The sequence below is a fragment of the Cavia porcellus genome, unplaced genomic scaffold (genome assembly GCF_034190915.1).
Source record: "Cavia porcellus strain 051 isolate PalLab524CR breed Dunkin Hartley unplaced genomic scaffold, mCavPor4.1 scaffold_7, whole genome shotgun sequence".
Taxonomy (NCBI): domain Eukaryota; kingdom Metazoa; phylum Chordata; class Mammalia; order Rodentia; family Caviidae; genus Cavia; species Cavia porcellus.
In genome coordinates, this window is record NW_026947490.1 from 22,602,622 (window position 1) to 22,629,305 (window position 26,684).

At 44.3% G+C, this 26,684-nt stretch overlaps 2 protein-coding genes across 6 annotated transcripts in view; both read right to left on the reverse strand.

The window, feature by feature from the left end:
• Positions 1–21,262, reverse strand: Znf180 (zinc finger protein 180). Of its 5 annotated transcripts, none has more exons than XM_063252846.1 (5): positions 20,977–21,262; positions 17,677–17,756; positions 11,534–11,608; positions 4,990–5,062; positions 1–3,873 (listed from the first exon to the last, which is right to left on the reverse strand). In XM_063252846.1, the coding sequence occupies exons 2-5, from the start codon at positions 17,725–17,727 to the stop codon at positions 2,138–2,140; spliced, it is 1,935 nt and encodes a 644-aa protein (XP_063108916.1). In that variant the 5' UTR covers positions 17,728–17,756; positions 20,977–21,262; the 3' UTR covers positions 1–2,137. The 5 variants fall into 5 exon arrangements, with proteins under 5 accessions (XP_063108916.1, XP_063108913.1, XP_023418574.2 ...); XM_063252843.1 differs by having other exon boundaries at positions 4,948–5,062; positions 20,973–21,261; XM_023562806.2 differs by having other exon boundaries at positions 4,948–5,062; positions 20,977–21,260.
• Positions 21,263–24,533: 3,271 nt separating this feature from the next.
• The window catches only part of Ceacam20 (CEA cell adhesion molecule 20), a 56,758-nt gene continuing 54,607 nt past the window's right edge, over positions 24,534–26,684 (reverse strand). The window contains exon 14 of the mRNA XM_063254012.1: positions 24,534–26,307. Within this exon, the coding sequence (XP_063110082.1) occupies positions 26,254–26,307 (54 nt within the window). The 3' untranslated portion in view covers positions 24,534–26,253. The remainder of the gene's footprint in view (positions 26,308–26,684) is intronic.

Genomic DNA, 26,684 nt, shown 5'->3' on the forward strand with positions numbered 1-26,684 from the left:
GAAATTAGCAATTTTATTAGCAAATCTATTTATTTCAAAACATTTGGCAAGCATAAATCACTACCCAGGAGTAGATACATTTGTGGCACACATGTTGATAATCAACCTGGCAAGGTAGCTAGAAACACACACACACACACACACACACACACACACACACTGGACATTTCCAAATATGTTTTTTCAATTTTACAAACTTCACATTTTCAATGAAGTATTTTCAACATTTATGGAAGAAATTCCATAGGAATAAAAATCATTTCCAAATATTAAAAACTTCAGAGCCCTATTTTTAGCCCATTTGACTTCATAGTCATTTGTATAATCTTCATTCCTTGCCTTCAGAGAAAGATCCAAAGAGTCCAGTGAAAATCATCCACTGATACTAAGCACCAATATCAATCTTACCTATCACATTGGGAAAGTCTACATAGATCCCACTGTTAAACTGGCATTTTCCACAATTTCAAGCTGCCTCCAAAAGCTAGTGTATGGGGAACCCTTGCCACTTCTCTGTGCACTGATGGGCTGGGAGGAGATGATGCAGGGGTGGGACTGTTTTCCAGACACCAACAACTGTTCCACCAGACACTCTGTCACTGCCAAGTGTGCTACACTATAGGGGCTTTATTCTTAAAGTCTTCTGGGTAATCTTGAGTGAATGGAATTTTACCAAAAGTTCTATCAGAAGTCATTTTGAGTTTTCCTTCTTTTCTCCAGAGGATATACCTCTATTCTCTGGTCTTCGGTTAAACTCAACATATTTTTTATTATCTTTCTAGGATCATAATTCACAGGATGAGAATTTAGGACTTAGCAAAAAATACCACAAAGACATGTGAACCAAATCTTAAAAATCAAAGAGAAGCTAAAAAGCTTGCCACACTAAACACCGTCTTGCAAACTTGAGGTGAAAAATACTTAGCCAGAATAGCATACCCCCAAGTCTCTCATATTAGGGAACATATCACAGGAAATAAAGACAACAGCAGACCAGGGAAGAAATTTTTTCTTGAAAATAGTGCTTCTTTATGCCTAAATATATTAAAGTAAGCACTCATATCCTCTATAATCCATGCATTCTCATTCCCTCCTCAGAACCCTTATAGTCTAAATTTTAGTTACCTATTTCTAAGGAACTTCTCTAGGTAATACCCCTAAGAATCCAAGCCCCAAGGCATGATCAGCTCATGCTAAGCAAAATGGAAATTCCTGGGTGAAGCTGGGTATTGTGTGCACACTTGTAACCCTAGCACTCAGAAGGATGAAGCAAGAGGGTCACTACAAGTTCAAAGCAAGCTTGGGATACATAGTTCAAGACCAGCCTCAGCAACAGTGTGTGACACTGTGTCAAAAAAAAAGGAAACCTGGGTGACCTTTGCAATCTGGTTGCTCGAGTTAAACAAGATGGAAAACAGTTTCCTTTTGGATTTAACTTTTACTCATTATATCATTTATTATAGCAATACCGCATACATTTCTGAAAACACTTCACATAAATAAAAATATCAAATAGATACACCCATAATCTCTTTCAAATTTCACCCATACACAAATATAGTAGTTCTATAAAATATTTCTATATTTTCCCCTACATTTTTCATCTTGTATCGTAACCATTTTCCTTTTTTCTCTCACACAATCACAATTTATAGTAACAGAAAAGTGCTATTTTAAAAAGCAAACTATAAACTAAATAATGGGGAAACCATGTGGTAGAATGATACAAGGTAGCACTGTTTTCCAGTCTAAATTCTAAATACCACAAAAATCTTTCAATCTTCTCCCCAGCAAACCCAGCAGTGTCACCTTTTGTGTGCTTTTTGGGAAAAGATCTACACCTCCCTGGTTTTCTCTCCAACTCAAGACTGAGTGCTTTCTTCAAGGAAAACTGCCTATATTTATTACTTTTTCAGGAATGCTTGTAAGGCCAAATTGGATCTGGCATGTATAACTACTAAGTTAAATATGTGCAGTTTATAGATTTTTCCCTTTTCTTATAAATTTCTAGATACATAGTAACAAACAGATTACCAAAAGTTTGTCAACATACATTACCTAAATGTCACACAACACACACTCCATTCAAATGAATGTCTAAAAAGATTAAAAGTAAAAGCAATCCTGCGTTGAGGATTTATACACTAGCTATTTCATGTGGTTTCTCTTCATTGTGAGTTGCCTGATGCCTGAGAAGCTTAGAGCTATTAATGAAAGCTTTCCCACACTGAGTACATGTAAAGGGCTTCTCTCCAGTGTGAGTTCTTTGATGTACTATCAGTCGAGCACTCAAGCTGAATGTCTTTCCACACTGATTACATTCATATGGTTTCTCTCCAGTGTGCGTTCTCTGGTGTTGAGTGAGGCACGAACTCTGCCTAAAGGATTTCCCACATTGACTGCATTCATAGGGCTTCTCTCCAGTATGAGTTCTCTGATGCACAACAAGAACATAACTCTGGCTGAAGGATTTCCCACACTGATCACATTCATAGGGTTTTTCTCCAGTATGAGTTCTCTGATGCATAACAAGGTGAGAGCTGCGGTTGAAAGATTTCCCACACTCATTACACTCATATGGTTTCTCTCCAGTGTGAGTTCTTTGATGTGCTACCAGCTGAGAGCTCCAGCTGAAAGATTTTCCACATTGATTACATTCAAAGGGCTTTTCCCCAGTGTGTGTTCTCTGATGAGCAACAAGTTTATAACTTTGACTAAAAGATTTCCCACATTGATTACATTCATAAGGTTTTTCTCCAGTATGAATTCTTTGATGTGCAATAAGTTTGTAACTCTGGATAAACGATTTCCCACATTGATTGCACTCATAGGGTTTCTCACCAGTATGAGTTCTTTGATGTGCAATAAGCTTGTAGCTCTGCCTGAATGACTTTCCACACTGGTTGCATTCATAAGGCTTCTCTCCAGTGTGCGTTCTCTGGTGCACAACAAGGACATAGCTCTGGCTAAATGATTTCCCACATTGATTACATCTGTATGGTTTCTCTCCCGTATGAGTTCTCTGATGGGAAACAAGGTGTGAGCTCCGACTGAAGGATTTTCCACATTCATTACATTCATAAGGTTTTTCCCCTGTATGTGTTCTCTGATGTGCAACAAGATGTGAGCTCCAGCTAAAGAACTTCCCACACTGATTACATTCAAAAGGTTTCTCCTCGGATTGATTTCTTATGTTTTGAGCAATGGACGAATTCTGAGATATTTTACTATATTTATACTGACTCTCTTCAAGAGGAATTCTCTGTTGTTCATCAGGGGGTATGTCATGGTTCAAAACTTGCCCACGTTCCTTAAAGTCAAAAGTTTTACTGTCTGAATAAATTTTCTCATTTGTATGTATGGGTACGGCATGGCTAAAAGGCTTAATACTATCACTAAATTCATAAGATTTATCTTTTTTTTTAGTTCTTGTAAACTGAAACAGATGTATGCCCTGAGGGAGTTTTCCGCGTTCATTATCGTCACATACTTTGTTACCATCACTAAACTTCTGAAGACTGTTTACAAGAGAAGTAGGATGCAACTTCTTAACATCTGACATATGTTTATGAAAATGGTTTTTAATGGGTATCATGGGAAGCGAGAGAAGACTGGAACAAACAACACTCTTCCCCAGGTCATCACTTTTGCAGACTCTCTCATGAATAACTGCTTTCCTTTGAGTGAGCACTGTTTCCTGCGAAAGTCTCCCTTGCTTTTCCAACTGGTCTTTACAGTCCTGAACTTCTTCACATGAAGACAGCCAAGGATCATCTCGTGTTAACTTTTCTATCTTTACTGCCTGAGAGAGTTCTTCATCAAAATTGCTCTCCTTTTGGGTTGATTCTCTTCTTCCAAATGCTGTTGCCAGGTCTGGAAAAAAGCAAAATAATACCTCATATACACAACGTGTTAGAGCTAGCATATTGGAATACAGTTCACAAGAAAGAATGAAAAATACATGGAACTGCTTTGAGCTATAGCGTTATATAACCTGGGCTGAGAAAGTAGAAGGGAAGGAATGAGCAGGAAGGGCAGAACCACCGCAGCCCAACAGTGTAACAGGCACTTGACTGGAACTTTTTCCATCTTATTTTTGTTTGAATAAGCAAGATTCTGAATGCCAAGTAGCTCCATATTCTGAAATAAGTTCATGAATACAGCATTTACAGAATCGCAACACAATCTTGTAATACTAAGCAAAGAAACAGAAGGACCCTTCCACCCTTATTGATGCTAGACACATTTTCAATAAAATAGATCAGTGGCCGCATTTCTAAGAATTTAGAGGGCATGAAACTTGCTACAATAGTCTCTGTAAGCAAGATGTGAACAAACTACATTTACAAGCCCAAGAAAGAAAAGGGGGTAATTATCACAGTTCCCTAAATAACTCATAGTCTCATATGGCCTCATGCATTCCTGTGATTTCAACAGAGAGAGAGAATGAAGATTTTCCCACAAATTGAGTAGCTATTAGAAAATTCCATAAAGTGTACAACTGGAAAAGTAGTGACAAAAACGTGGCATTTTCCTCTAGGGATATTCAAACAAACCTTTTATACCTATAAAGACCCCTGTAAGTGTCTAGTTCCCAACTGGACACAAGCACTGGCAAGTTCTCTTTATACGCTTCCATCTTTCTCCAACTATGAAATTGGATCGAATTTGAAAAGCTTATGAAGAAGGATAATGGACTTTTGGTGTTTGGGGCAGGGACAAAAAAAATTACTGCAGAATTTGGTCTAGCTTTTGACCTTCGGAAGCCATGAATACTGAATAAGCTCAAGACAAGGAAGTTTTAGCTATTCTACCTAACAACTCAAAATTAATCTTCACAAGGTCTATGTGGTCAAAATTATTCTGGTTGCCAAACTTCACAATTCTTAATAGCGATGTGAAAACATTTCAATAGCAACACCCTCATTATGGGGATGGTAAATTTACCCCAAGAGACCAGTTCCCTGTGGTTCTCTGGCGGGGTCACACCTCTGTCTGGGGTCCAAGTCTCCTGATCCTCATGAGTGAAGTCCACAGTCACAATTTTGAAGTTTATTCCTTCCTAAAACAGAACACATATTCATGCTCAAGGCATTATTTTATTCCAGTGGTTATCAAGAAAGAAAAGGTTTGACGCATAGAAGTAGGAAGATCTGATGACCTGACAGTGTCCAAAAGTGTCAAGATGTACAGATGCCTTTAGATTTTTGATGGTGGACCTGTTTTTAAAACCCCAAAGAAGAACTGATATAAATTGTTTCCCCTCTTGTCCACCTTAAAGGAAATCTTATTGTGAATTTTACACTGATGAATTCTCATTCAGGAATTCCTTCCAGATCCACAAGAAATAAACTACAAAAAAAAAAAGTGGGCAAATTTTTTCTGTCACAGGCCAGTTAGTAACTATTTTAGGCTTTGCAGTCCCTATATTCTCTGTCACAACTACTCAACTCTCCTGCTATCACAAGAAATCTGTCACAGAAGCCATGTAAACAAATGGCATGGTTACATTATAATAAAACTTTTATTTATAAAAACAGGCCATGAAGCTGGTCATGGTGGTGCACTCCTGTAATCCCAGCATTTGGGAGGCTGAGGCAGGAAGACTGCCTTGAGTTCAAGGTTAGTCTCGCTACACAGTAAGTTCAAGGCCAGCCTAAAATATATAACAAGACCCTGTCTCACCCTACTCCACCCAAAGGAAATAGAATTGTTATCTGAAGACTAAGGGTTCAGGATAAAGGTCACATTAGCTGTCATTTAATCTTTCATGGTTCTCAGACCTAACAATCATGTTAATAATGGCCGGCCTTGTGGTTTATTTAGTAAGCTCTGCTGGTAGATTTTTTTTTATAACATCATAGTTTAGTCAGGAACTCAATTAGTTGGGTGTGACTGTGTCTAATAAATAGAAATGGAATATATCCACCATTAAAAGACAAGGAGAAAATTGTCAAATCACAAATAAACACACACAGAAGTGTGAATGAAGGCAGTTGACATACATGTGGTAAAACTTTTCACAATTCAGAATTCTGTTTCAGATACATGGTCACCATAGGTACACAACCCAAGTGTCTTTTCCTTTTGAATCCATGCTCTGTGCCTATACATATTAATTTTCATTAAGGCTTATACATCATCATGTGTCTCAGGCATTATTAACAAAGCCCACTCTGCAGGTTCACAGCCATTTCTTTTTTGTCTTTTTGAGACAGGGTCTCGATATTTAGTTCAGGCCGGGCTCAGGCTCACTTTGTCTAAGTGAGCACCACACTCTGGCTGACCGTTCTATTTCCATACACCCTCAGCTTCAAGGCAGAGCCTTCTAGGAGACAATCACTGTCATTACTGCCATACAAATGAGGTCTCCTGCCCTGCCTCCTCTAAGCAGAAAAAGCCTGTTTCCAAGACAGGAATTCCGACCACAAAAAGGAAGGGCTGAGGGTGACCAGTCCTTGTCCCAAACCAGAAAACAGCAGGGAAGTTTAACATCACTTGCCACTAAAGACAAGACATAGACAAGGTATTCCTAAACCATGGTTCATGCACAGGATACTTGGTCCTGAATCCCACTAAATTAGATGCTAAATGCAGCTCTGCGTGCATTTTATTAAGTCAAAACTCATAAATTTCTCCCAAATCTTAAAGCTTTTCATAATGAGCCCAAAACAGGATATGGAGATGTAATTTACAAACCACCACCAAGGTAGAACACTGATGTTTAGGGTACTCTTTTTCAACCTCTAATCCATGCTTCCTTTCAACGCACACTTCCCTTCCCTGTTTAATGCAGGTCCTTGCGGCATCAAACTTGTTCAAATATCAACTAAACAGCAGCAGACTAGATTAACACCTCCACTCCGTCCCTTTGCAATCACTCTCAAAGTTCCACGGAATTCAATTCTAAGACTCACCATACTTTCTCTGCAAACCAGGAGCTCTGTCACAAGACCATGATGCATGAGGGCACGGAGAAGGTATTTAGAGTTTTCAATCATAATCCTAATGCCTACCATACTGCTAATGTATACTAAATGTTAAATATATGTTGGGAGCCGTGGCACTGTCAAGTCATCAGACTTGATTGCGAGGCCTGTGGGAAAGTACAAAAGCCTGAGCTAGATTACCCCTCTCATCGAGCCCACCTGTGTGGCACCTGTTTCTTATCACCCCACTAAGTTCCCGCCTCACAGGGTAGTCTGCCTAGCTATTAATCCTATATATAGCCAGTGCCTCCACCCCCGAGAGAGAGACTGAAGCACGGAGGGAGCCGCGGGGAGCGGACCGGTAGAGGCTTCGGGGGAGACTGAAGCACAAAAGGAGCCGCGGGGAGCGGACCGGTAGAGGCTTCGGGGCAGACTGTATAAGGAGAGAATAAAGAAAAGCCTGACCACCGCCAGACCTTGTCGTGTGTCTTTCCTGCCGGCCGGGAGTGACATCGACAAATATATAGTATATTGAGTTTATTAAATTATTTCAATGAATGAATCAACAGTATTATTTCTAATGCATCACAATAGTCCTGGTGCAAATTTCATTTTACGTCCTCTCTTCTTACCTGAATCACAGAGGGCACATCACATACCCAGGTGAAAAAGTCCTTCAATACGCAGATGCTGAGTTTTCTGGACTTCTGTCCCTGGTATTTTTTCTTCCTCTCACATGTCCAAAATGCCCATTATGCCGCCCTCCCTTGCTGGGTTTTTTTATCTTGGAGGCAGCCAGTGCTGGCTGAAGTGGAGGATTCCTTTAAGTGGAGGATGTCAGGTATTGTGTTTCAGCAACAGGAAAATAACCAGGATACCTCACTTCTTGGCGCTGTATCCTTCTAATCTTCCAAATCCAACCACCCCATCCACGGAGGACTCACCCCTAGGATTCACATTGTGCTACAAACATCCATATTATCTTGTCTTCTGTCATCTGTGACACCTACTTGTAGATTCTTCTCATAATAATACAAAAATAACTGACTGTACAGATGCACTCGAGACCTTTTAGGAAGCAGTGTAGTCTTAGGCAGCAAGCTCACAGGCACATAGATTACCACACATTAACTTCTCACAAAGCTCCTGTAAGGAAATATTATTAGCAGCTTTGTTTCTCAAATGAAGAACAAATAAGAGAAATGAACACCAGTGCATAAGATTGGTAGGTGGGATGCAACCTAAGTTCCCATTAATGTCAGCAACTGTGTTCTCTCTCCATCATCAGATCACATGGATGGTCCGGCCCTCTGCTCCTGGGACTGCCCTTCAGCAGCCTCCTCCGAGGGTTCATACCCTACACTGTGAAGAAGCATTTTATTTTTCAAGCAATACATCTGATAACACCCACCCCAATGATACCTGATTGCTCCTCTTTAGTGGCTTCTTTGATAGGAAGAAAGGGAGAAATTGGGTTCACTAAGCTATGGAAGTATCTAGTATTGCCCTCTACCAATCTATGTCTTAAGGGTTGTATACAGATGTTCCCCCAAAGTCTCATGTACTCATAGGTGTAGATTTTAGGAAGTGGCTGGATCTTGGATGTATCGTGCTTATTAGGGTAAGTGATACTGGAATTAAAAGCACGTGATAAGTTGGTTTAGCATAGATCTGGGGGTTGGAATGAGAGGATTCACCTGGGTGTGAGTGGTACCAGCCAAAAGGCTGGTAGCCTAGATGGGATTAAAAGGAGGGAGAGGTTTGCTGCTTGCTGCTTGAGTTTATTAAATTATTTTAATAATTTAATAAACTCACTGTGCCGTGGACCATTTCTCCTCTGCCCTGCCCCTCGGCATGCCACCCTGCCTTAAAGACAGCCATTGAGGACTGAGATCTCTACAAACTGTGAGCTGAAATAAACCTTTCGTCCTTCAGGTGTTGGGTATTTTATCTCAGCTACAAGGAAAGTTAGTGGGCTCTTCCTTTGTCCTCTAGCCTTGCTTCTAATCTTTTCCTCTTCCATTTCCAAATTGATCGGGAACTAAGATATTTTGATGACAAAGAGCACCCGAAGAAATTCATGATCACCAAACCAGCACTCCAAACTGTTCTGAAGGACATTCTAGGAAGAGCTAATAAGGATTACAACTTCACAAACCCCGAAAGAGTGAATCCACCAGGCAAGACAAGCAATTACATGGGATGGAGGAAGAAAGGGAACCAACAACAAGAAAATAACAAGACAAGGATAAACTAATATGTATCAGTTATAACCATCAATTTTAATGGTCTCAATTCACTAATCAAAAGAAACAGACTGGCAGAATCGACTAAGAAGCAATACCCAACAATATGCTAATTACAAGAGACATATTTAATTCAAAAAGAAATACACAGGCTGAAAATCAAAGGATGGGAAACTATACTCTATGCCACAGGATTCCAGAAAAAAGCAAAGGTAGCTATTCAATCTGCAGACAAAGTGGATTTCAAGGCAAGATTGATTAAAAGAGACAAAGAAGGTCACTACATCCTTGTAAAGGGAATAATCCAAGAGGAAGAGATAATGACCATAAATATATATGCAACAAATACAAATCTATTTACCAATACTTTATGAACAAAACCTCAATTGCACAGGAACTATCAGAAAGAACCTATTACTGGTATCTTATTAAAAAAAAAACTTTTGTATAGCAAGAGAGCCACCAAGAGCATGAAGAGAAAACTCAGTATGGGAAAAAAAAATTTTGCCAGCTGTTCCTCAAAGGACTACTATCTAGAATATATAAAGAATTCAAAATAATCAGACCTCCCAAACTTAAAAGATTCAATCCAAAAATGGGCATCTGAAATGTATAGACAATTCTCAGATGAAGAAGTACAAATGGCAAATAAATATATATAAAAATGTTCAACATCACTGGTCATTCAAGAGATGCAAATTAATACATTGCTGAAACTCCATCTCATTCCAGAAAGAATAAGTGTTATCAAGAAATCAACCAATAAGGGCTGGGGATTTAGCTCCGTGGTGTAAGCGCTTGCCTGCTAAGCACAAGGTCGTGAGTTTGATCCCTGGTACAAAAAAAAAAAAAATCCTTTTGACAAAAAGTGCTTACACTAGCTAAAAAAAAGAAATCAACCAATAACAAATGCTGGTGGGTCTGTGGGGAAAAAGGAATGCTTCTAGACTGCTGGTGGGTGTGTAGACTGGTGCAACTACTGTGAAAAATCAACATGGAGATTCCCTCAAAAATCTAGGACTAGGGGCCCCCATTAATCCACCTATTTCTCTGCTTGATATTTTCCCAGAAGAATTAAAAGCATCATACCACAGTGATATATGTGCATCCATGTTTATAGCAGCACAGTTTGTAACTGCCAATGTTGGAAGCTGCTCTCTATTAACTGATGAATGGATAAAGAAGATGTGGTTTTTAATACAATGGAGTACTAGTCAGTCATAAAAAGGGTAAACTCAAGCCATTTCTAGGTAAATGGATACACCTTCAGACCATTTTCTCTTTTTTTTGAGATCATATTCTAAGAGAAATAAATTAGACACATGTGTAAACACCACATTGTTTCTCTGTTGTGAGCAACCAAAACTGTAAATATTGCCCAAATTTATAATAGACATTGTGAAACAGGAAGCAAATATTCAAATGGGCCCAGGAACTAAAAGGGGGAAAGGAAAGAAATGAAAAGGAAAAAAATGAGAAAAAAGGGAAAAAATAGAAACAGAGCTTTTGTAAGGAAGAGAAGAGGTGTTGAAGGGAGGGTAGGGAAAAAAGAATTGGCACGTACAGGTACAAATTCCCTATGACAGATGCAATCATTATGTTTACTTAAAATGTACCAACAGACTTCATTAATTAAAAATTCTCTTTCAAATATTACCTTCATTTAGAGCTTTCTGTTAAATATTTTTGAACGCACATGGCAAATTATAAACAGAGTGAGTTTGAACATCACTCTGCTTTCTACAAAGTGGGTTACAGAATGCCACTGAGAAGAAAGGTACAGTGAGCTGAACAGAATATTAGACATTAAACATCACTGTCTTCTAAGGATCCCTGCAGACCGCCCAGCACCTCTGACACCTGTGAGGACAAACTGCGTGCCTTTCCCACTCTTGCCAAGCATCTCCCCGCTCCAGCTCCCAGCCTCACCCCGATCGTTCTGATCGTTCACAGAGTAAAACCAACCTCGACTTCACGTCTCCCCACCTCCGTTCTTCCGGCAGGACTCGTTCCCCAGAGAGGCGGTTTATTCACAGATATCCTGGACTTGTTCTGGTTCCAATCAAAATCAGTTTTACTTCCTCTGTTTATGACTAACTACATTTTCTTCATTAATTCCTTCCTATCATCACTTAGAGTCAAATCTTTTCAATCCTTTAAGAAAATAGTCTTTAATCTCAAACATCCTTGAAGCTCTTCCTCTTTTGATCTTTCAAACAATAATCAAGCCTCTTGGAAATCTCCCCAGGCTCGTCTCCATTCCCCTGCTTCCTGCTCACTTCCAAGCTCTCCTGGCTTCGGTGACAGACCAGTCACACACATTTTTCAATGAAAAGAAAGATGCCCTGCCCAACTCACCTGCGATGGGGTGGCTAGTGACCCAGCATCTTCTCCCTCCACCTTGATGATAATCTCTTGAGGAAGGAAAGAGTCCTGAAAAGGCAGAACGGATGAAAGAAGGGAAAAAATTAGGGAAGTGAGTCATAGCTCCAAACTCCCATTGTGAGTCAGCTAGAATTTGACATAGCAGCTGTTTGACATCTCGCCTGCAAACCTTGGGATCCCTGTCATTGCTTATGTTCAAGACGACCGTACGGAGAAAGACAGGAGGCACTTTGGGGAATGTTGAGGCCCTAGACATGGACAGGAAGCCTTTGTGGAGCTCCAGGCTGGCCCCACAGCCAGCTCAATCCAGCTGAAGTGACCCCAGGTACTATATGTAGAAAAGAACAGTCCAGCGGATCCTGCTAAATTCCTGCCTCACAAAACTGGAAGCTAATAAAATGGACTACAGCAAACAAAACCAGACTCATAAAGGAAAGATCAAGAAGTGAACTTCAAAAATATTTAACAGAAAGCATCAGCAACAAAGGACTTGTCAATAAAGATGTATGCTAGTAAGACTTCTTCAAATCAGTAAGAAAATGGAAACTTCAAAACAAAAATGGACAAAGGAATACAGGCAAGCAGGGCTTGGGATGCAGCTCAATCAAGAAGGAAAAAATGACCAAGAACATATAAGCAGCAGATTCTCACTTTCTGTAACGGTTTCTGTTTGGATGCCCCCAAGCCTCATGCAGTCACGGAGTCGGCTGAGCCTAGCACTTGTGATTGGTTTGGTGTCTAGTGCTGGTTTCGGTGTTGAGAGTGCTGCAACTGCCCGGGGCAGGTAGCCGGTGTACAATATAAGGGGGGAAGGAGCGGGCTTTCCCCTTTTTGCCTTTTTTACCCTGTTCCCTCTTGTCGCTTGCAGCTGCCATGAACAGCTGCCCCTTAGCCACGCCACCCTGCCTTGGAACATGGACTGAAACTTCCAAAAACTGTAAGCTAAATGAACTTTTCTTCCCCTAATTTTGGGCATCAGGTATTTTGTCTCAGCAACGAGAGAAAAGTAACCAAGGCACTTTCTCACTCACTTTTGGTTTGTATAAAGGCAGGAAAAGATTTCTCCACCTGTAAAAACACCTCCCTCCGTACATTGACTGGATGGCTCTAAAGTTGACCAAGTGGTCAAAGTGCTGGAAAAGATGCAAAATTAGGAAGGCCCAAAGAAAGAGGCACCGAGCTGTCTGCATAGCAGAAGCACAGCCCCAGAGGTCTTAACTGTTTAAAGTTAGTGTGAGAAACACCAAAGCACAAGCAAAAATGCTATGTCAAAATAGTACCAAAATTACAGATGATTCAAGGGAGCCACACTTTTACCCTAAACTGCTAATGGACTCAGCCTAAACACATCATAGAAACAACCTCAAAAAGAAATCAAGGATAGGGCTAGGAATTTAGCTCAGTGGCATAAGCACCTGCCTGGCAAGTGTGAGGTCATGAGTTTGATCCCCAGGGATATAGCTCCTGCCTGGCAAGCACGAAGTCATGAGTTCAGTTCCCAGTACCAAAAAATTCACATTCCAAATATGGAACAATAAAAACTATGTCTTCTCTTGCTTCAGAAGTGATTGAAGTTGAACTCTTAACAGTTTCATGGCTAGAAGTTAATTCATCCAGTAATACAGTATTAGTAGTAATAACAACAACAATAATAATAATAATAATAATAAATATAGCTGGTTATGGTGGTACACACTTATAATCCCAGCTACTCAGGAGACAACAGAGGTAGGAAAATCAAAAGTTGGAGGTCAGCCTGGGCCATTGATGAGACTTTGTCTCAAAAAATAAAGAAATAGAAAGGGCTGGGTATGTATGTGGCCATGACTCAGTGGTAGAACACCCATGTTCAATCTCCAGTACTACAAAAACAAGCTGAAAGTGAAACATGAAAAATGAAAACAAGGGCTGGGGATTTAGCTCAGCAGCGTACGCACCTGCCTGGCAAGCGCAAGGTCATGAGTTCAGTCCCCGGTACCGCAAAAAAAAGAAAAAAAAAACTAACCTGGAAAATCAGAAAAGCTACTCAAGAAAGAAAAACTTACCTGGAGCCAGGCACAGTGGTGCACACCTGTAATCCCAGCACTCTGGGAGGCTGAGGCAAGTTTGACCCCAGCCTGGACAACCTCGCAACAAGACCCCATCTCCAGATAAAAATAAATAATAGCAGGGCTTAGGACGCAGCTCAAGGCTGAAAAAGCCCTGGATTCAGTCCCCAAGACTTCAGAAAGAAAGAGCCAGAATTATTAAGAGAGAAATTTATAAACGCTAGCTTGTACTTCAAAATTATTATATACTGTTTTAGTTCATTGGTTTTTGCTTTTAGAATGGCTTAGATCAGTTTTTCAAAATGCCAAACACTGAAGGCCTTATGATTCTAACTCAGCAGGTATTAAGCAGGAATAAAATTCCAAAATGATTCTTACCTGGCCTCATATTGGTTCTCTGGGCTCATAGCTCTCATTTAAATCGAGACTGAGGCTCCCTGATCCTACTCCATGGAAAATATCCATACAATTCATACCAAGTACCCACGCATCTCTGACAATCGTTATTATGCACTAGAGGCCATTCAATGTTGAGAAGTGTGGCAGCCTGCTAAGATCGCTCTCCTGCCTTGTATCTGGTAGAAATCAGCTGCTGCAGAGTGAGCTATCTGGAGGGAGGCCAGGGGGACATGGGTCTGAGGCCTCTCACAGACATGAACAACATGAATAAGTTTGCAAGCGGAACGCCCACTGTGCCAGGCCGTCAGAAGACAGCAGCCCCAGCCAGCAACTTGACTGCAGCCTTATCAGGGGTCCTGAGCTCCAGAGATGCCCGGCTAAGCTACTCCTGCTTCCTGGCCTTAAGAGACTATGTGACAAAATAAACATGGGAGCCAGGTGTGGTTGACACAGGAGAAATAGAACCCCCAACCTGCTAGATGTCAGATGTTCTCAGCGCATGGTCCCACAACACTGAGGGAGAAAACTGCGAGCCCCAAAGGAAAAGTTAGGAGAATTCTACTGGAAATAAGAAAAAAAAAAAAATATGAGAGACTAGCACCTGGATTTCCAAGAAGGGTTTCAAATGAAATAGCCAAAAAAAAGCCTTTTGTCAGGGGTAATTTACACAGCAAGGTCACAATGTGGGCACAACATGAATCAAATTACCATCACCCTATAGGATTATAGTACAGCTGCTTAGCTAATACTGAGCCAACAGGAAAGTAAGTCACACAGCAAAGATCTGTGGAAAGAACAAAAGGAAGGGACTTTTTTCAGGAGGGTTGTGTCTGCATGTTCTGGCCACCCATTTGGGCAACTGATACCTATCTGGACTTACTGGGGTTCTGACTACAAAATAATCTCAAAGTCTTGTTTTCCCTTAGGGAAACATGGGCACGGCCTACATGCAGTGCATTTCTTTCTGAGGTCTGGCCTTCTTCAGAACCCTCCAACCACAATTTTAATGTCTTTATCTGTGTGCTGACTTCTTTGAGAGTCAAGTCCCTCTCTGGCTATAAATTAATTTCTGTGTAACTCAGCTGCCTATAATATGGTGACTCATGCCAATAACCCCAGCGCTCTGGGAGGCCGAGGCAGCAGGATGCAGCTTAGTAGTGACATCCTGTCTCAAAATAAAAATGTAGCAGAGGACTGGGGACACAGCTTAGTGCAAAGGACCCCAACACATACACACACAAATAAATATACAAATAAGTTGTTTTAAACTGCTAACTTGTAGGCATACAATAACTGAAAACTAGCACTATGCTTCTGCTTTTGCTGCGTGCCCTTGGAAAACATACGAAGCACATTCTCCGACTGTATGAACCAAGACATGTGAGCAGGCCATTTGCCTTTCTCCTAGCACTTTACACAAGATGCGATCAATAACCCTGACAGAAGTAATGTAATGAAGAGATGCCTGATTCAACATCTGACAGAGAAAGTCAAAAGGTCATTCAGAGTCTCAGAAAATACCCAAAAGTCACTAGTTTAAAATACAGTACTGAGGGCTGGGGATTTAGCTCAGTGGCATAAGCGCTTGTCTGGCATGCCCAAGATTGTGAGTTCAATTCCCGGCACCAAAATAAATAAATAAAATAAAATAAAATACAGTACTGATTGTCATACCAAATCACATCTCGCTAATAGTTTTGATTAAGATGTTATGCTTTCAGTCTAAAATGTGCACACACAAGCACGCTTCTCCCGTTTCTACACCCACGCATCCTGAAAATCATGAGCCCACATTAGTCCCTGCAGTTCACAAGGGTCCCCATCGAGTGGACCCTGGCACACTCTTTTTCCGTCTGTACCTCCCTGCTCCGGCAGGCTCTCCTGCTGCCCTCGATGTGGGCACTCCATGTCCACTCCCCCTGCTGAGAGAGGAAACCACCTTCTGAGGTGGGCAATGGTGGGTTAACTGCACAGCTAGGCTCCCTGAAAAAAGGCACGGTTATGACCTCAGCTACGTAGGGTACAGCTGTAATCTAACGTCAGCAGGGCATAACCAACTTGAAAAGTTCTGCCAGGACCTCCGCACTCCCTTCCCCAGGTTCTCTGTCCCCTCCCCCCAACTGCTGTTTCATTTCTGATTTGGTAACCCCACCTGACACAGCTACCCATAAAGGTCACCCCATAAAACGAGAACGGTATAAAACAAGACCCCACAGGAGCTCTCAGGTGGACCCAATCACCCAAGGGACGCTGGCAATAATGACACCCTTTTCTCCTGCTCTGTGTCTGAGTGGCTTTGTGGGGGATCCTGTACAGTCCCCTGCCTCCTGCCCTCTCCCACTCACACCTGTCCTGCCACCACAGGAGGCCACTCTCTGCTGAGGCACACTTGTCACCCTGCTTGGATTCGAACCCCCCAGGCCAGGGCATCCCCCCTGCCCCCTCCACCCTGGTGGACTCACTGCTTGTGCCATCTGGGCTTGGACTGTGCCACTGCATGGATGTCCTCCATGTCCTGCCAAGTTCTGAAACCCTGTGCAGACTTCCTTCTCAAACTCCTCTAGCTCCACACTCCAGCCAGGCTGCACCCCTGCTCTAAACCCCAGCGAGGACCCCAGCTCACCACATGAGGACTCCACTGTCCCCAGGGAGCATCCCCTCTGTGGACACCCTGCTCCCCCGCTGGCCGTGGCTCCACCTCACATCCCCCTCCTCATAGGCTCACCAGCCTCACCCCAGGTGGGCGCTGCCTCTCCACACCCAGCCACCACCTTGTCCAGACTGTCCTGACCTCTAGTGGGCTCCAACACCCACTCCAGGCTGCTCCCTGGATAGACGACTCCCTGACTCCACCTGGGCTCCTCCCCTGTAACAGGATGTCACCATGGCCATCGCCCTTACCCTGCTTGTCACTGACACCAAGACATCCTCTACAACTGCAGGTGGCTATGAAGGCTGTCAGGACTAGAGCGTTCAGGAAGGGACAGTCAAGCTTAATATTTTCAAGACACTAACTGTCTCCAAAGAATATCTGCTGTAAGAAAATGATTTCCATGATTTATTTTTAATCCTAAAATTAAGAAATTTAAATTAGGGCTGAGGATTTAGCTCCGTAGCTCAAAGCACTTGCTCTGTCAGTGTGAGGTGGTCGTGAGTTTGATCCCCAGTACCAAAATTAATTAATTAATTAATTAAGCTTAAAACTCCCTTATAACTGACAAGTAAGCATTGTTTCCAAGTATATTTATGGTCTCTAACATATTTTCTATATGAAAAACATTTCTTTTACTTAACATAAGTCAGTACCTTTTTCTGCCCATGAGCACACACAAGCGCATCATATCAGTTTTGATGCAGAAGCCGCAGTGTGTACCATACATAATTCACTGAACTATCCCCAATCCATTGCACAGTTAGGTATGTCCACCTGTGCATTCTCCAACAAAGCTGTCAACTGCAAGAGCTTTTAACTCAAGGGCCCAAGTTGCTCCTGGAAAGAATTGTCTCTATTACAAAGGTGAAGAACTGCAGCGGAGACTCAGAGTGGACACATTAAAAGTCTGCAAGCATGAGGGACGAAAGCCCCTAGGAATCTGCAGAGACTTCAGAGTCTAAGCAGTGGGCCTGGTGGGAGAAACCCCAGGGCTCTCGGGGAGTGGCTCTACTCACCTGCTCGTGGGCCTTCAAGGGCCCTGGGGGCTTCTCATCCGGTATCTCCATGCTCCCCTCCAGGCTTGGCAGGTGCTGAGCTGTAGGGAGAGGACACACTGAGAACAGGATCACAGCTTTCTCCACGAGTCCATCCGTCCCTGCACCAACCTGACCCTGAATCAGCCTTTGATCCCAGGATGAATACCCATGGCAAGAGCACCTCTAGAGGTTTCCGCCCATACACCTATGCATGTATCAGGAGTCCTTCCCTTAGCCCAAGATCTGGCAGCTCCAACCCTGCTCCTTCACAACCACCTGCAAGCCACCTCATGCCCCAATGTGGTCTTCTGCCTACCACTAAAATCTGCAGCACTACTTCCTCCCCTAGTCCACTGGGTCTTGGAATCCACCACAAACGCCCAGCCCATGGAGGATCCTGTAGTGTGCACCCATCTGTCCCATCCCTAAACTGCAACTCCAAGGCAGCATATCTCCCCAGGGCCAGCAGCACGGCTCCAGCACTGATGGCCCAGAATCACACCCCCAACCACCCCCGACCAGCTGCATGAAGCTCGCCAGCCCCACCCCTCCCAGGAACTGACAGCATGGAGCACTGGTCTTGCCCTTCCAACAGCCTGCCCTGTCCTCTAGCAGCCCAGGGCAGGTGGCTTCTCTGCAGCCAGGCCCAGGTCCCTCCACCATCTTGCCAGATTATCACTGGTGGGAAGCGAACCTGTCTGTACCTCGGGTATCCATGACAGGGCCACTGCCTCTTAAAGAGTTTGGCACAGCCCCTGAGAAGCATGCAGAGCTCAGGGAGCTGAGGCACACTGTGAATTGACCTTCACTTGAGAAATAGTCTTCTCTTGTCCCCGTGAAGCCACCAAGACTTGCTGTTCTGCAGATAGATTAGATTTTCTTCCTGTCCTGATTCTATCCGCCCCTTAAACTCTCCACAAACTTATTCATATGCTGAGTGTGTAAATGCACTGTGATGCTGAGCAGTTCCTTTCTGCATCTGGAGAGAGGGCTCCAGCTGACCTCAGCTTCCAGACTCTTCACTCTTGTTTTCTTATCCCCCACCATCTTCCTCCAGAGTTTCAACCAGACATGGCAGTCACTGGCTGAAATTCCCATCCCAACTCCCTCCTGGGCTCCTGATGTGTGTCTCTGACCTGCTTCCTCCATCCCTCTGAGTGCAGCAGAGTCTGCACAGGACTGGGGACTGTGGCAGACACCAGCACAGCCAGCCAAGGGCAGCCCCTCTCCGGCACAGAACGTGCACTTCAGTAACTCAGCTGTTTTTGTACTAATTAGATGTCTTTTTATCTGAGACGGAGGAACATCTACGCCACCTCCTGCACACCATTTCCCGGCCTTACCTGCTGTTCTTTCCCTCCAGATTCTCACTCAGGCAGTGCAGCTTGTGTTCCCAAGGCAGTTCTGCCCTGCGCCTGCACCCAGCCCCATTCCTCCCGGCTTCCTCAAGTCCCAACTCAAGCTGCACTTGACTCCTGCCCTAATGCCTTCCTGGGCACCTCTGGCTCTGAGAGATCCTGTCCTTCCACTAAAATGGGCACACTGTTAGATTGTGATCAGGGCTATATCTGCACAAAGACACAAGCACTCTCTTAAAATCCATCTCTAACCTCCTGCTTCCCACCCAAACCACCTATTTCTGTGCACAGAGGGAGCCCACCCCTCTGCAGCCCCAAACCCACAGCAGCTCCCTCCATCCACCCAGGCATCCCTAGGCAGCACCAGCTCAGGAGACTGCTCGTGCCTTCCCACAGCGCATGTGCAGGCTGCAGCCGAGCAGCCCTGTGCCTCCTAAGACCAGAGCCCGCAGATCCACACTGGGGCTCCCAGGCCTTCCACTCCAGCAGCCCTGCACAGTGCCCCACCCCCTCCTCCCATGGCACCCCCACCCACGTGTAGGACAGGTTCACACCCAGAATCTGCATCCAGGGCCCGAGTTCTTCACCAGGGGATTCTGTGCAGCTCCCGCTCCTAAGATGAGAATCTGCACACTTGGCCAATGCCACTGGACACCTCAGGAACCCACAAGCCTCCACGCAGATCCTGGGACCACCTGCTTCACTAATAAATGCCAGAACACCTAAGCAGTAGCCTGAGCATAGAGCTCCAGAATCTGTCCCAGGTCGGGCACTTGCCACCTTGGAGTTCTCAAACCCATGTTGGTGCTGCATCCATGGGAATCAGGCCCTTCCTGTTCCTTCTGCCCGCCATGACAACCCAGGGGTTATGCAGTCAGCCCCTTTCACGTCCAGATCTGCGGCCCACACTGTCCCTCTACCACCCTGGGCATTCTCATGCCTGTAAGCTGGGTAGCCTAAGCGAAGGTCCCAGAACACCTACTCATAATGATGCTACTAGCATCCTGCTTCCTCCCCCACAGAGCTGTCAACCTGACACAACTGCTTAAACTCAGTCCTTCCTAGGCTGATTCTTTACTTCCAACTCAGCTTCACTGTCAATCCCGAATGCCCTAGAATGCTGCACTGCCTTACGTGGAGCCCAGGATTGTCAGCCCACGTTCCTGACTCCTACTCAGAACACGTGCAGGGAACATGCTATCTAGAACCTGGAACTTTGCTGGCTATGGAGAATCCCACCGAGAATCTGTTGAAGTAACATTGCAGCTCCTGGGGTAAGAACCTGCTACTCCAACCTTGTCTCTACACAAGTAGAGTTCCTAGGCCCTAGAGAAAAGTAGCGCCTTCCAGAGTCTTTGAGTCAAATGCTCAGAAACTCACCTGGTGTTTTCAACCCAAATCACTGCTTATGAGTACAGTGCGTGCTGGAGATATAGCTCAGTGGCACAGCGCCTGCCTGGCAAGCCCAAGGTCCTGAGTTCGATTCCCAGTACACTTCCCCACAAAAAAAAAAAAAAAAAAAAAAGGATTATGAGAGTGACACAAGCCCTCCTTCCAGAACAGAAATCTGCAATTGAGCACTTCAAAGCCTGAGCATCCTCGAGCCCTTCACTATATAGATAAAGCACTGAAGAAGGGTGCGTCCCAGGTCCTCCCCTATATCCGTGCACCGACTGTCTTCCAGCAAGATAGTCATCCTCAGATGCCAGACCAGCGAACCACTTGCCCATGTATCTGCGCATGCGCGCCAGGCACAGTAGCAATTGCCTCCGAACCTTCACCAGCCTCCAAATGCGAGGCTGAACACATCCAGAGATAAGGCGCCGGAACGCCCACCCATACACCTACAGCTTCTAGGTGCCGATTAACATCCTGCGCATGCGCACACTGCACATCCACTGCTGCACCGCCCCCTACCAACCTAGGCGTCCAAGCGCTGGCAGTGCAGGCCTGTCCTGTTCCTGCTCGGGATCCGGCACGCCTCTGAGGAAGAACGTGCTCGGGTTAAGCAGCCCCGTGCCTCGATTCTGCAGCCCGTCAGACTAGGGACAAACTAGACTGGTCCTCTCCGTTAGCGTCAGCATCCGCAAGATCCCTTGGGGTTAACTTCAAAAGGCTGCGGTGTGCAACGATTCCCAGCGTCCCAACGCGGGACAATGGCTGTGCTTCTGGACGAACCCGGAAGTGCGTTGCTCTGGGCGAACCGGAACTACAACTCCCAGAAGGCTCAGCGGCGCGTGGGGCCGTGGGGGTGGGCGTTGTACTTGGCAAAGCTAATGTAAGGGCGGTGCACAGCAGAGCTGACGATCGCCCCTTAAACTGTAGGTTTTGGAGGCTCTTGAGGGGCGCCGAGACCAGTCTTTCGCTGGAAAGCGGAAGCACAGCATTGAGGTACCCGATATGTAAAAGGCTGGCTTCGGACTCGCTTGAAGCCTGCAAGTTGCCCTGAAGATGGAATCCGAGTGGAAACGACGATTTCCTCTCCTTAGCTCCTGCTACTTCTTGGTTCTCTTGGTAAATGTAGTGTCCCCATTTTACAGTTGAGGCGCTCTTACGGAGCTTTTCAAGAATCTGATATTTTTGTGCTTGGTAAAATAGGAATTCTTTACTCCACAGGCGCGGTGACACAGCCTGTGGTCCCAGACCTTGGGAGAGAGGCGGGAGAAACTCACTTCCGAGCCCAGTCTGAGTGATACAGCAAGACCCCTACCTCAAAGGAAAAAAAAATAGAGGAAAGGCTGGGGACAAACAACTCATTTTTAAAAATGAATTTCTTTTCTGCCTGTAAGACCTTGAAGATTGTGGCAGATTCTTGCCACAGGGCCTTTGTACATGACCTTCCTCCTGGATGGCAGGATGTAGCTCTGAGGTATCAACTTGGCGCAGTCTGGCCTTTAGGGCGATGTCACCTTCTCTTGGTGTTGCCGAAAAACCAGTATCAAACTGAATGGAAGACTGCACCGTGGAATCTAGAAGGCTACTGTTACTACACTAAAGGGTTAATGGCACCAAGTCCAAATCACTAGCGAAGAGGCAGCTTTGAGTCTAGTTTAAATATAGTTTACAGGCAGGAAGTACAAGGCGTTGCATGATTGTTATGTGCATTGAATTAAGTCATATATTGTCAGGAAAGCTAAATATATTTGTTTAAAAGGAATTGTTTATCATTATATAGGAACATCCTGGGATGAAAGGAGGGGGTTCAGCAGAGCAAGCCGAGTTGAAAAGTCTCTTTGACTGGGTTACTTCAAGCCAATCAAAGTCCTTGAAGCCAGTTAGAAGTAATATATACTCTTTTTTTTTTTTTTTTTTTTTTTGGTACTGGGGTCGAACTCACAACCTCGTGCTTGCTAGGCAGGTGCTTATGCCACTGAACTAAATCCCCAGCTTCAACAATGTGTTTTCTTAAGAAAAACAGATGCTGAGAGTAGATTGACCCGGCTCATTGTCAGATGAAAAGCAGCTGGACCCAGACAGTCAAGCAATGTGTTGATGTGATAGACATCAGGGAAATAGAGGCTACTATTTGATTTTAACTTGTTATTCTATAACTGTACCTTTAATGATCATATAATTGTGCCCTGACATTGGGGCATTGTCTTGGTACTGCTGTAAACTTGCAAACAGCACTTGCCTTCACCAATAAGCTCTCTACCTCCCCTTTTATCTTTAGTTTTTTGCACTAGGGAATTTTTCACGATCTAACACTATATATTTTAGGTATCTACGTAGGAAAAATATTTGTTTCCTAAAGAAAAAATGACAAAGTTCAGAAAGTACCTAGCACGTAGCAAATGTGCAGTAAATACTTGTTGAGCTGGTAGAGGTTCCTGGCTCTGGGTTACTTGCTTCAACATCTAACCACCCAAGCCCTCCCGAGGCAATGGAGATGCTCACTTCCGCCCCGCTAGGGAGGAAGCTGAAAACTGGAGCCCTGTGTATGGTCATTTTTAGGTTTTTGAAGATGCTTTCAAGGTAGTCCTATAGTTTACTTCACTTAAATTCTGATTTTCAAAAACAAATTCTTGCTCTTTGAAATGTACTCTGTATTCCCCAAATTTCTTATCATTTATTATGCTTGATTTTGTGTATTTTTTTCTTTTGGTCATATGTGGTGAGACTATTGTTTATTTTTCCAGATGACATTGAAGGCATTGTGGTGCATACCTGTAATCCCAGCACTTGGAAGGCGAGGCAGGAGGATTACAGAGAACTTGAGGCCGTTATGGGCTACATAGTGAATTGGAAAAGTAGGAAACAAGCTTAAAGGGGTCCATTTTTCTTTCTTTTTCATTGGGGGAGGGGGTTGGGGATCAAACTCATGACCTTGCGCTTGCCAGGCAGGCACTTATGCCAATGAGCTAAATCCCCAGCCCTAAGGGGTCCATTTTTCAAGCACATATCTAAAATATCCCTAAGCAGATGGAACACTGAAGAAGAGAGAAACTAGTAAGAAAACCTTTGTTGAGAAATGTGGACATGCGTGGGAAAGACATTTTTAAGAATCATGGAATGGCCCACTGTCATGATAGCATAGCTACAGGTAAGTACCACAGGGTCACATAAAATCTCTACACAGAAACCTTGGCTTCTCAGAGTTCACTCCGTGGGTCTGGGCAAGTGGATGCATCTCTCACCAAGGCCTGAACTGAACAGTAAGACCCTGTCTCAAAAAGTAGGAAGGGAGGGAGGGAAGGAAGGAGAGAGGGAAGCGTAAGGGAAGGCACAAGGCCAAGATCAGCCCAGGCTTCCACGCTTGTATAAAGGCAACATGGTGTGGCATTTACTGTGTCTGGGTACAGGCAGAGAGGCCATCTGTGTGGAACAAAGAGAAGTGGGCTTTTCTGTGGGGCTTGAAATAAGGCAAGGGGCATTAGGTGGAAAGACCTTAGTAAACATTCGTGGTCAGAATTCTCGAAGTGTCTGATGCCTGGGTGATCGAAGTCTTCTGGGCTCCTGGTGTAAATGTTTGGACGTGTTTGTTTTCATAGCGCTAGAGATCGAACCCAGAGTCTTGTGCATGCCAGGCAAGAACTCTACCACGGAGGCACATCGCCAGCCCTTGAGGGTTTTTAGATGTCCTGGTGCTTAAGTGATTCCATGTTCTGTCTTCTCTTTTCTAATGACATCCTGTGCAGTGTTTGCTGAAGGTAGCCCTATGCTATGATTGTAGTTTTTGCACTGAACACTTGTGGCTGCTGAAAAACAGGTTGTATACTGGGAATGTCAAACCTGACAAGGAAGGAAGGAAGGACAGAAGAAAAGGGAGGGAAGGAGGAAGGAAAAGAAAGAGAAAGAAATTGAAGTCCAAAGATGTTAGATAACTTACCCTGGATTGTATTGTTAGGCTAGAGCTGGATTTGAGCCAAAAAAAGTCTGGCCCCTGAGTCCTGCTTTTAACTCTTACATTATATTGCCCCATGGCTACCCATGAGTGTCTTTTTTTCTATAAAAGTAACACCAAGTTTGCAAATAAAATAGAAAAAAAATTTACATTTATTCATGGTAGAAAAAAAAGACCCTACAAATAAATTCAGCAAGCTAAATACAAAATGTAAGAAATTCTGAAAATGGTTCTCTGGAGGTAAAAGACCCACAGCAAAGCCATCTCCCTGGCTCTTTTGGAAAGATGTCATATCTTACAGATTGATCCACAAGCACAAATACAACAAAAGTCACAGTTGGGTGCTTCGTTAGTTCTTCTTCCTTTCTGCTTTTCAGTTGTTTTGTTTAATTCTTTATTCAAGACATGCAAGCAATAAAGTGTTAGCAATGTTTAATTGAAAACTCACTGTCTTTTGCTTTAGCTTTTTGGATCTTTCACGAGGTTATAATGTCTACCCACAAGATCCCCCAGTTCTGGCCTAGTCTGACCACCACAGGGACTTTAGGACAGCCCCCGGGAGGACCAGGAAGCCACTGGTCTCAGAGGCTTCCTTTTCAGCTGTTTAGGAGCAGCCGGGAGACTGAAGTTTCATGCTGAGGTCACATTAACCTCGGCATATACTGGATGAAAGCTCGGCATATACTGGAAGAGACAAACATAAGAGTGTCTACGGGGAGGGAGACCGGAATCTGTGTCTGGAATCCTGGGGAAGAGGGGAAGTCTCTTGTCAGGGAGCAGGGAAGCTTCCAGAGTTCAAATCAGAAGATGTTTCTGGCATTACCAAGTGCAGCATTTGAGAACTTAACATTGGTCTCCTGCGTCCCATCTAGTGATTCGTTTTTTAAAAATCTGAATTGCTATTGTTACCCTGATTGTCACAGCTCCATGACTAACAATCCGTTTTGGAGCGTCTTCTTGGTTTCTACAGTTTTGCGTTCTTGGTTTCCTCTTGTTTCCTTCAGTCCCGTCCGTCTCCTTTGCTTGATCTCTGCTTAAACACTGGAGAGACCCGGGTCCCAGCTGTCAGCCCCTGCTCCACCCCGTCTTCATCCCCTCTCCTTGGGCTTGGTGTAGCAGACCCAGCTTCCCAAACCCTGCACATTTCCAAGAAAGGCCTGTGTGCTTCACTGATTTTCAGCTGACTTCTGAGAACTGAGTTCTTACAGTGTTCTAACTGATGAGGGTGTTTTTGCACTTGAGCAAGGCTGTGCAAGTTTTATGCAAGTTTGTTGAGATAGGAGTTTTTATGGAGGACACCTGGTTTCTTGCTAGGGCTCTGAACTTCAGTCCCTGAGGTCACTCACATGGGCAGTGGATGCCGATAAGACTGACCTTCCAAAAGCAACCCAGACACCCAGCTTTGGGAGCGCATCCCTGGTTAGCCACACTCCACACGCGTGGGCACACATCACCAGCGGGCGAAGTCTCACATGCCTGCACTAGGCAGGAACATTTGTGAGCTTGTGCACACAGCCCTGGGTGCCTCCAGCTCAGACTGTGCCTGGTTCCTGTGGCCACCCACCATGTGCTCATGTGAAATCCCGGAACCTTCAGCTGCTGAGTCTCAAAACCTGGTCCCCAACTTCTAGTTTAAAGGCTGCCACTTTCACTGGTTTCTATTGCCTTTAAACAAATGAAAATCTAAAATCTAGAATCAGCCCTGACGCCGAGCAACACACTGAAATAGAACATCACGCAGTCTACAGAGGCAACAAGCAGTGATTGTATTACAATATGCACTCAGTAAACATCGTTGAATGCATGGTTTAGCGTGGTCTCACTCAGCCTCTGGAGAAAGGGTCTCTGCTTCTGTTAGCCTGCCAAGTTGATCTGGCAGTACACGTCAGCATCTGGGTTGATGAGTTGCTGTTAAACAAAAAGAAAATGTGAGACCTTCACTGGCTGGGAGGGCCCTCCGGGTCTGGCTGGCTGCAGTCTATAGCTCAAACAACCTACACTCTTCTTCCCCATCCTTGGAAATTCCAAAGACCATCTTCCTTTTCCACTGTCTACTTCAGTCTCACTGGAAGCTGTTGCTGTTAGATTCTAGGGTGGCCCCATCATCCCCACTTCCTGGTTGTTCCCCTGTGGTATCCCCTCCCTTCAGGTCGGGACCTGTGACTTCCATCTAACCAATAGGAAATCCAAAGGATTGGGAGCCACGCGATTGCATGTATGTGATTCTGTTACACAAGGTTGTGACTTCCGTCTTGGTTTCGAAGCAGCAAGACGTGATGCTGTGA